The sequence below is a fragment of the Myotis daubentonii genome, chromosome 15, assembly GCF_963259705.1.
Source record: "Myotis daubentonii chromosome 15, mMyoDau2.1, whole genome shotgun sequence".
Lineage (NCBI taxonomy): Eukaryota > Metazoa > Chordata > Mammalia > Chiroptera > Vespertilionidae > Myotis > Myotis daubentonii.
The window spans coordinates 30,873,830-30,884,452 of NC_081854.1; the positions used below are offsets into that span (position 1 = coordinate 30,873,830).

The 10,623-nt window shown below is 50.4% G+C and overlaps 1 protein-coding gene across 4 annotated transcripts in view; it reads left to right on the forward strand.

Moving 5' to 3' along the window:
- FBXO31 (F-box protein 31) overlaps positions 1-3,783 on the forward strand; it is a 42,949-nt gene extending 39,166 nt beyond the window's left edge. For all 4 annotated transcript variants that reach the window (XM_059667134.1, XM_059667136.1, XM_059667135.1 and 1 more), the window contains one exon: positions 2,074-3,783. In XM_059667134.1, coding sequence (XP_059523117.1) covers positions 2,074-2,296 — 223 coding nt within the window. In that variant the 3' untranslated portion in view covers positions 2,297-3,783. The remainder of the gene's footprint in view (positions 1-2,073) is intronic.
- The last annotated feature ends 6,840 nt before the right edge of the window (positions 3,784-10,623 follow it).

The following is a 10,623-nucleotide window of genomic DNA, read 5'->3' on the forward strand; positions in this document are numbered from 1 at the left end:
CCTGTGATTTCCCTCCCTCCTCCCCCCCCCCTCCCTCTCTCTTTCCTCCTGTTATTTTTCTGCCCTTCTCTGCTACTTTGGGCCAGCGCTGCAATGGCCACCAAAGTGAACCCCAGCCCAGACAGCACTTGGAGAGGGGCTGGCATTGCTGCTTCCCTCCCTGCAGAGGTCCAGATCCCTGATCTTGGGACAAGGCCTCCCCGAGGCTGACAGCTCTTCACCTGACTTGCTGTTCTTAGGGTTTTGTCTCAGGCCTCTGCTTTCAGCCACTCAGGCCCACCCCTGCCATTCAGGCCATTCCCTGGTAGATGAGTTATGAAACCCTTGCCCCTAGTCCCCTACACTCCAGGGCTATTTAAGTTTTGCTAAAATGAATAAAATTAAAAATTCAGGTCCTCAGTTGCACTGGCCACATTTCAAGTGCTCAGTAGCCACACATGGCTTCGGGCTACCACATTAGACATGCAGATCTAGAATATTTCATCATCACAGAAAGTACTCCTGTACGGTTGCCTTGGTGGGCATTTTGAGGGAATAATCCGTCAGTCTCCTGGCATTACAGCTGACCCTCTCCACCTTCTTCCGGTTATTTATAAACGTTTGTTTCCCTTTACTTCTGGGCCAGCTGCTGTGTTGTGTGTCTGCAGTGGTCTAAACAGCCACTTACTTATAGACTGACAGTGTGGGCAGCTGGCTGAGCTCCCTGAAAAAGATTTAGGTATCTACATGGGCTTGGCAGAAAAAAATTATTACATTTTATTATACAGTTATGATAAAAGTGACTGAATTTGGTTTTTCCAGAGGAAGACATACAAATAGCATTCCAATATAATTTCACCTGATGTAAATATTTTTGTAAAGTTTTAAAATTTTTTATTATAGTTGACATGCAATATTAATTAGTTTCAGGTGTATAGATCACATCTATATACCTTATGATGTGATCATCACATCTGTAACCATCTGTCACCATACAGTTATTAGGATAATGTTGACTATTTTTTCTATGCTGTACATTACATTCCCGTTTGAAAGGCCATAAAAGAAAAAGGCTCTGCTATTCCTGTAAAACTTGACAGGTCCTAGTAGCTCATGGCCAGCTAAGAGCCCATTAGTAGCTCACCAGTTTGTTGGGTCCAGTCAATCTGGAAGCTCCGGTCCAGACCCCTGGCCGAGCTGTAGGATGGTGAATATCAAGGGACTCCATGGCTTGGGAGGGGCTGCTGCGATCCTTCCCTGTCTGGTTGGGAAGGCGTTGCCACACCGCCCAAGCAGGAAACATTTGCTGTGTGTTCTCTAAGCCTTTGCCTCCCTGTAGGCTCTGGACCTTTTTCCCCACCAGGAAACCCTCTGAACCACAGGCTGCTCTCCCTTCATCAGCGCAGCAGTGTCTTAGCTTGGCCGGGAGATTTGGGGGTCTCGGGCACCATTCCACGTACTGGGAGATTCAGGCCAGCCCCTGACTTCTTGTCATCCATCAGAAGCGAGAAAGATAAATGTATTTCAGCCTCATACTAGTATATAGAGATCTCAAAACTTGGCCATATGATATTTGAAAGTTTGACCTTCTGAGTTAATGTCAGTTGCATGACAATAAGTCTTTATTGATTATATTTAAATTGTTCAAATGTTGACCTAACTACCCCAAGAATTAAGATTTTTGTTACCTGGGCCTGTGTTATGAAGATAATATGCTTTGGGACAGAGTTGTGAGGTGGGGCTGCTTGAGATCCTCCTCCTTTAGTTGGGTGAAGTGGTAGAAATCAACATTTGGTGGGGTGATCCCAACCATCTGGGGTGAGCACAGCGCGCCTGCTCACGTGTGTCTCCCCACGTGCCCAGAGCCCTGCACCTCTGCTAGGATGGCTTGGTGCCTGGACGTTTAGAGTTGTGCAGGGGCCCTGTGAAGGCAGGCTCTCTTGAGATGCTTGCTGGTGAATAGCAAAAGTGGTCTGAATGGAATGAAGTGTGTTTTAGAACACCCCGGGATGACAGAGCTTGACTGGGGCCAGTGCGGGGCCTTGAAGCTCCTCTCACTCTTCTCTCCCTTGTGCTTTCCCTCTCTTTGTTCAGTTTCTACGGCACAGGCCTCATCGCTGGCCATGGCTTCACTAGCCCTGAGCGCACGCCCGGGGTCTTCATCCTGTTTGACGAAGACCGCTTCGGGTTCATCTGGCTGGAGCTGAAATCCTTCAGCCTGTACAGCAGAGTCCAGGCCACCTTCCGGAATGCGGACGCACCGTCCCCACAGGCCTTTGAGGAGATGCTCAAGAACATTCAGTCCTTGACCTCCTGACGGCCCCTTCCCTGTTGGGGGCGCGGCTCCGGACCCGGTGACCTGGGAAGAGCAGCAGCATGCACTTTGGAGATTTGACCTTCTGACCAGAGCACCCACCTTCTTGTAGGCGTCTCGGCCTGAGATGCTTTCTATAGAGTGTGCAACATATGTCTGCATATTTATCAGTAGCTGATGGGAAGGCTGAGCTGAGCATGTCTTATAAAAAAAAAAGAATTGGAGAAATTGAGTTTGTCTTTGGCTCACTGACAGTTTTCTAGGGAAAACAAAATCCTCCTTCAGGAAAGCTCATGACACAACTGAGTCTCTTGATTTCGGGGGCCAGTGTGTGGGGTGCCAGCTCCACCGTCCACTCTGCAGGAAGCAAATCAAAGTGGCCATGGACCTGTGAGGGCAGCCTGGGCAGGTAGGGAGGGCAGTGTTTGTGGAAAGAGAGCCCCAGGGAGTTGGGGTGTCAGTCTCAGGACCCAGGACTAAATTTCCATTTTTCTTGTTTGTATTTTTTTTTTTTCTTTTTTGTGAATTTCCATTTCTATACTGACTCAGATTTTGGACAGAAGCACTTCACCCCCATCTCAGTTTCTGAATCAGGGAAATGGGGCTGGTGATACGGGTCACTAGAGAACGTCTCTGCAGGCCTTTGAGCAACTTGGAGGCCCTGTGAATACCACCCCTGGTCCTGGCCCCTGGGCAGCACCCATGTGCCTGCCCTGGCCTCTCCCTAGCGTTAGAACTTTCCCAGCAGCCAGTTCCTGTCAGTGCTCATTGTGTCCTGCCACCCCCTGCCCCCCATACACACACACACACACACATATGCTCTGATGTTAGAATCTTAAATTGCAGCCACATGTCCCAGGACTGGGACAGGGTTATGTCTTTTTACGACCCTGTGTTTATTCCACCTGCATGATGTATACAGACGCTATTCTGAGAAGTGTTACAGCGCATGAGGACTGCAGCCCCTTTGTGGGCAAAGGGGTAGCTCTCTAGAGAAGTCACACTGTACCAATCAGGTGCCCTTTGGAGACCAGGATCTCTCCGGGCCCCTCTCGCATGGAGACCCAGAGCACTGACTCTTCTACTGGTGGTGTGCCCGTGCTGGGTTGACACCTGCATTTGGGGAACCCCTCTGAGGTCTTTGCTGGTCTCGGTATCTATTGAAGAACAGAGCCCTACATGCATGCTGGTCTCCAAGGACATTTCAGCTCTCCCTCCAGCCTGCACAGAGCCATCTCCACCCCGTCTGCCCAGGTGTGTGCTTCACGGTGGGCAGGGCGGAGTTCCCCTCTGTTACTTTTCCTTGTTCGATGGATTGCACTGAGCCCCCACACTAGGAACGAGGGACCCCAGGGAAGGGAGCAGCTTTGTGGTACCTTCATATAGAGACCAACCTGAGCTGTCTTGTGAAATGTGTCCTCTGTTTTCCTGATTATTTTCTCTCTGGCTTTTTTTTGTTGTTGTTAAATAAAAACATCCCCATTGCCCTAGCTTCAGTTTGTTTGGCAACTTTGACCTTTTGCTTACCAGTATCATAGAATTGACAAGCTCTGGGACACAACCCCTAAATGGCAAACTGGTCCTCCTAAGAGGTTCTGTGGAGACCCGAGAGAGGCAAGTGGAGAAGGTGAGGTCCCTCCTGGGCAGCTGCAGGGTTCATCTGCCTGGCACTGTCAGCTGAATCTCATTAGAGATGCATGCCCATTGCTCACCTTCCAGATCCTTCTAGCAGTCCTGCAGTCGAGGCATGGTCCCAGTTTCCACATCTTCGGCAAGACTGAGACTGAAAGCATTGTCATTGCTCCTGTCTTGCAGAATGACTTTTACTCTCATGCCAAGTGTGGCCGGCCCTGAACCCTCATGATAATTCTGGCCGTGAAGCTTTGATGAAAATGAAAATGGACAACTGGGCATGCAAGCCCTTGTTCTCTATGTTTCACCATTGCTTAAATAAAGTTAAGAAAATGCCTATTTTACCTAGAGCCTGAGGATCGCTCTAAGGCAGTGTTTGCCAACTGGTGGTCCTTGGACCACTGGTGGTCCGTGAGGTCCGAAAGGTTGGTGACCGCTGCTCTAAGGAACTCCATCTCCACCTGAGGCCTCCCCTAAGCATGGTAAAGCTCACACGGATAGAAGATGAGTATTTCTGATTCAAAACCAATCTAAACTCCGAATGATGTAACCTTAGGGTCTATACACGGCTTCTACAAATAATGACTAAAATAACCCTGGGCTCTGGGCTGCTGACAGCATTCACGTCGGGCCTGTCTCTGGAGTGAGGTGAGGGCCCAGGGCCTGTGGGGTCTTGTCCTGGCAGTGCCCGCAGTGACGCCAGGCAAGGCCAGTCGCCGGTAGTCCAGAACATGTGTTGTTTCCCCCTCTGATGTGTCCTCAGCCAGCGAGCGCTTGATTTCCAGTTCAGCAGAGAGTATGCAGGGACCCAGCACCAGCTCGCTTCCTCGGTCACGGGAATGGTCAGGCAGCTCATCAGAACTTCCTGCATGAATTAACTTCGAAAGAATTAACTAGACCTGAATGACCCATTTTAGGGACCAGCAATGCCCATGTGGTGCTTGATTTGGGAAGGCTGGCAGGTGGGCCTAGGTACAGTGGTCGGCAAACTCATTAGTCAACAGAGCCAAATATCAACAGTACAACGATTGGACTTTCTTTTGAGAGCCAAATTTTTTAAACTTAAACTATATAGATAGGTACATTGTTAACTTAATTAGGGTACTCCTAAGGCTTAGGAAGAGCCACACTCAAGGGGCCAAAGAGCCGCATGTGGCTTGCAAGCTGCAGTTTGCCGACCATGGGAGGAGGATCCTTAGACATTTTTCCATTGTTGGCGCCACCTTTGCTTGCCACCTTGCTGTTGGGAGGTTGGGTGAGGCAAGCCTGTCGTGTGGACTGCAAGAAACACCTGGATCTGTATGCTTGGACATACTCTGTTCTCTGCTACTCAACGGAAGAGGATGTGAATGGAGATTTCAGGCACAAGTCATTGGAGATTCATCTGTGTTAGGGCTGGATGTTTATTGCAAATGAACCTCTTTTTTCAGCTATGAGACACAGGCCTGGCGTATATCCAGTTATATCTGCTCATCCAGTTCAGACCTCCAGTGTCCACTGCTGCATGCAAACAGGTTTGGAGGCCGCCTAGCCGTGGGAGAATTCCTGACTCTGCAGTGCAGACTGGGACCTTCCTTTCTGACCACATGCCCAAGTCTGGGCTTCTGGCTCACTGTGGCTGGTGCTTGCTGTTCTGCTCCTTTCCTCCCATGCCCTCTGTCCTGACACCAGCTCAGGCCCAGGCAAGTCCTCCTGGCCAGCGTGGAGAGCAGGGAGTGCACACAGTGGTCTGACGAGCTAGATGCAGGTGGGCCTCCTTTCCTGCTTCATGCACATCTAGCCCAGGGGCCAAGTTGACATGACAGGCTTTCTCTTCGCCCCTCCTCTTCCCTCATCCTTTTCCCCCTCCCCCCTCCCCCCACTAATTTTTAGAGAAAGAGGAAGGGAAGGAAGAGAGGGGGAGAGAGAACCATGGACATGAGAGAGACACATCAATTGCCTCCCGCAAACACCGAGACCAGGGCGGGGATCAAAGCTACAACCAAGGCACATCCCCTTGACCAGGAATCGAACCCCAGTCATTCAGAGCGCCAGCCAGCACTCCAACCACTGAGCCAAATGGTCAGAGCAACAGGCTTTCTTTCACTGAGAACTTGGAGTTGGATGCTGCAGCCAAGACTGATTCTCTCCACCCTGACGACACTTCGGGGCTGTTGAGCTTATGGTTGCCCAGGTTTCCTCGCACTGCCAGTGAGTCACTTTTTAGTGTCAAAGGAACAGAAACCTGCTCAGTCCCTTTGTCACTTAGTGAACTTGGTCACAGGAATCGAAATTTCCTAAGTTCCTGTGACCACAGTGTCTGGTGTACAAGCTCCGAGCAGCCAGATGTTTGACTCTGAGTTTAGAGAAGGCAGATGTGTGCTTTTGGAGCCTTTTATTCTGTTCACTACCTTTGTGTTCCAGCTGTTAAGAGTGCTATGGGATGTCGTCATTTTTTCCTGAACTTGAAAAAATACCCCAATTTATGTGCCTTCCCAGTGTTAACATAGGCCAACTTCTCTGTCTTTATTTTTGTTAGAAGATCTGGAATGTAATCTGACTAAACGCTCTCAGAAGTATTTCGAGAGTAGAAGAAAGCCACTGTTAGATAAGATGAAGGCCCCAAAGTCTGGGCAGTTCTTAATATTACTAAATGCAATTGCTGCTGAATGTAAAATGTAGTACAGTACTTTGCAGAGGCAACTTTAAAGGATGAGCTTGAGCAGAACCCAACCTAAGTTTAGGCAACTGCCGAGAAGAAATGACCGTGGAATTAACCAATAGTGTATACAAGTCACGGCTAAGCCTCCCTCCGGGGAGACAGCTTTGGGTGTCGATCTCCTTTACTTGCTGCAAGTAAGTAAAACTAATAACAACCACGTCCTGAATAGGACACCCCAGGCAGGACCCCTTGAGTGGGGTTACACCACAATGCCACCAGTTTGCCTGGAACTGTCATTGGAAATGGGATGTGCACATGCGTGTTTGTATTCACAGGCACAGATCACACGGCGTCCGCTGGGCCTTCCCACGCTGTGAGGCACAGGGCTCTACCTGAGGGCCCCTGAAGACTCTGGTCAGGCTCAGAAGATGGCTCTGGCTGTCAAGGTGAGAAGGGACTGCAGGTGAAAAAGGTGGTGGGAGATGTCCCCAGGAGGCTGCTGTGGGGATTCTGATAAGGGTTGACGTGGAAAATGACAGGACTCTGGCTAAGGAGTTGTGGACTGCTGGACTGGGTTGGAGGGCTGAGAGAGAAGAGCTGACGCCGCTTGCCCCAATGCTGTCTCAGGGGACCCGCCTGCTGGCAGCTCAGTGCTGGAGCCCACCTCACAGAGCCACTGTGACCACTCATTGGACCGCAGGTGCCTGGACACAGCTCAGGGCAGCTGCCATACCAACGTGGGAGCCCAGGCAACAGGAGGAACTCATAGGTCACCCTTGTTCAGAGAGTAATTCAGAGCGTGTCTGCTGAGCACCTTGTGGACCAGGCCAGGAGGCAGGCGAGGACCTAGACCCAATTCCTGTCCTCTTCTCAGGCCCCTCCACGATGCAGGATGGAGCTAGGGGCTGGCTGAGCCTGGTGAATGCCCCTCGTCACCAAGGCGCTTCTCTCTGTTCTCAGTGTTCCATGGTTGGATTGGCAAGCTTCCATTGGGCACCACAGGCAAGTGAGACACTTCTCAGAACCCCTCTTCTCCCGAGGACGCTTTGGTGATCTCGGGGAAAGCACCAGGATGTGGGTGCTTGGTGTGGAGGTGTGTGTGTGGGGGGGGGGGGGGAAGCGGGTGTGATGGTGACAGAGGCATTTGAAAATGAACAAACTCTCCGAGCCTGGCTGTCTGGCTTGGGCTGTGCCCCTTTCAGCGCTGTGATGACAGGCAGGAGGAGGGTGAGAGTGGGCTCTGTGACCCACAGCAGGAGGATACAGTGAAGGAGAGAAGGGAGACCGAGATGCTGAAGTTACACAGCTCACTGAAGAGAGAACGCTAGAACACCAGACTGAGCAGCGAGGAGAATAAGGGTGACCATGAAACCCGTGATCCCAGGAGGAAAGGGTAAGAGTTTGGCAGCAGAATTGCACATGATGTCCACCAGTGGGCACCGGGCACATAACCTAGGCCCCAGTATGGGTGAGAAAGTGAGCATCCTGTATACAGGAGCCATTATCACAGATCACACCAACGCAAATCAGTGGCGCCTGGCATCTTAACCCAGACCCACTACATGGCCTGACTGGGAAGGGATACTTTGACTTCCAAGAGACTCATAAGTCCCCTGATAAGGAACATGAAATCTTAAAGCTTATAGTTTTTAGATTTTATTTAAAAATCATGTTTTAACTTAATCCAGGATTTAGATTTGTAGAACTCCTCTTCCACGCCTGTGGTGGGTCAATCCGGCTGAGCGCAGGCTAAATGGCTAAATGCAGTCCCCCCTCGTGCTCTCATGCAGGGACCCCTGGCTGGTGAACACACTGCACAGTAACTGCACCGTGATTCAGGGACTCAGCCCTCACTCTGCCCCCCCTTCCTTTTCCTGGGAACTTTGGAAACAAAAGCCTGGCACAGACATGTTCGGCAACCACAGGCCGAACTTCCCTCCTGTGACAGTGGCATTGAGCCACCCTTGCTTGAAGTGGGAAAGGAGAGGGAAATATGGGGGAAAATACACTCAGGTACTGATGGTTCATGTGTCTGGCTCTCCAGCACCTTTCATGCTCTGTCTTACCTGATCTTCTCAAACTTCCTGTGGGATCGGTTCTATGGTTGTTACTAGTTTAGCTTTGAAACTGAGGCTTGGAAAAGTTAGGAGACTTGCCTGATATACACAGGAATTCACAGGTTGCTCTTGCTCAGAAAGTCATTCAGAGCGTGTCTGCTGAGCACCTTGTGGGCCAGGCCAGGAGGCAGGTGAGGACCTAGACCCAGGAGGCAGGGCGAGGATTGGGATCAGGCCCTTGTTATTCTGAACACGTGGAGCCGGGTGGGTGGGGTGTCCCTGGGATCACCAGCTGGCATGGTAGATTTGCTTTCCTGGCTTTGAACATCGTACAGGTGGAATCACATGTACATTTTGGGGTCTGGCTTCTGTGTGCTTCATCTACTTTGTTCAGGGCTGCGATTGTGTGTTTGTGTTCCATGTGAATAGGCCATAAGTATTTTTTAAAACTTTTCTCCTATGGACATTGGGGTCATTTCCAGTTTGGAGCTGTTAACAGAAGATTGCTGTGGATGTTTTTTGCCCATGTCTTCTGGTGGACATATGCTCTCATTTTTCTTGGGTGTATAACTGGGCAAGGAACTGCTGGGTTATAGAATATTCATGTTTAGGTTTTATAATACTGCCAAACAGTTTGCCAGCACAGTTGTATCTATTTCATGAGCAATGTATGTGGGTCCCACCTGCCACATCCTCAAAAACTTGGTATCTTCAGTCCTTTTAATTTTAGCCATTCTTGGTGGGGATGGCTAAAACAGTGACGGGCTGTTCTTAACATGAAAGGACAAGACAGTGTCTCAGTGGTAAGGACCAGAGCTTGCGAGGGTCATGAGCCTGTCCTCCATGCTATAGCCATGCTCCGGTGGGCTTAGAAGGGAAATGGCAGGGAAGCCAAGAGCACTCCAAGGTGGACAGAAACATGACAGCTAGCTGCACATAAAATGATAGGCTAATGAGGAGAGTCCTGGTTAATTTTCTCATTAGCTATTAAGAGGCCAGTGATGACCCTTATAACCACAGATACAGGGGATAATGTTTGAGCTATTTAGCAGTTAATCTGGTAGGGGCACTGCCCGATCAGCATGGGTGCTGCCAGGAGAGCATTCATGTGTGTACTGCTCAGTCCTGCTCAGTCACGCCCTTGATGGTCAAATAGCAGAGCCAAGACAGCTGAGCAGTGACTGGGGGCACCCCTGTTCGCTCCACGGTTAGAGTGCAACACATGGGGGGCACTGCCCATCACATCAGGGCTACAGTTCCTTTTATGATGGTTTGGACAAATATTGATACTGAGAGTATTAAAGTAAGCATGAAAATACTGAAAAGTGGGTAAAAACTCGTTTCCAAACAATGCAAAATGAAGTTTGTGGTAAAGGAACATATAGAGGCAGAAAGTATTTGGTTTTACGAAAATGTGAAGACATAATCCTGTTTTCATTTTAGCAACTGCCCAGCGCGGGCACCCGGGCAGGAGTGAAGGAGGAGGAAGGGAGACTACGGGGCAGCTGGTCCCTCGGGGCGGCAGCCGCTTTGAATTCCACGGCCTCTTAAACCTCAGGTCGTTCGAGAAACACACATTTCTCTAAAAGTCACAATTTGAGCCCATCGGTAGGGTTGTCAGATTCAGCGAGTGAAATGCGGTGCACAGTTAAGTCTAAATTCCAGAAAAACAATGAACAACTTCAAATACAAGTAGTAAGTGCTGTTATATGCCAAGTGCCGCGTGTGATAAACTCATGCCGAGAGGCGTCGTGGCTCCCTGGAACCTGCCTGGGCCCGCACCCGCGGCCCTGCAAGGGTCGCACCGACTTCTCTCCTTCCGGTGGACAGGCCCCTCCCCCGCTCCCATCCCCCCGCTCACCGCTGGGGCGCCCCGCGGGCCATCCGTCGCCAACGGTGACTGGGCATCCCGATGACCGTTGCTGGGCTTTCCATCCAGGACCACCGGGTCCCATCCGTTAACCCGCCAACCCCGAGGTCGGTTCCACTAGGAACCAATC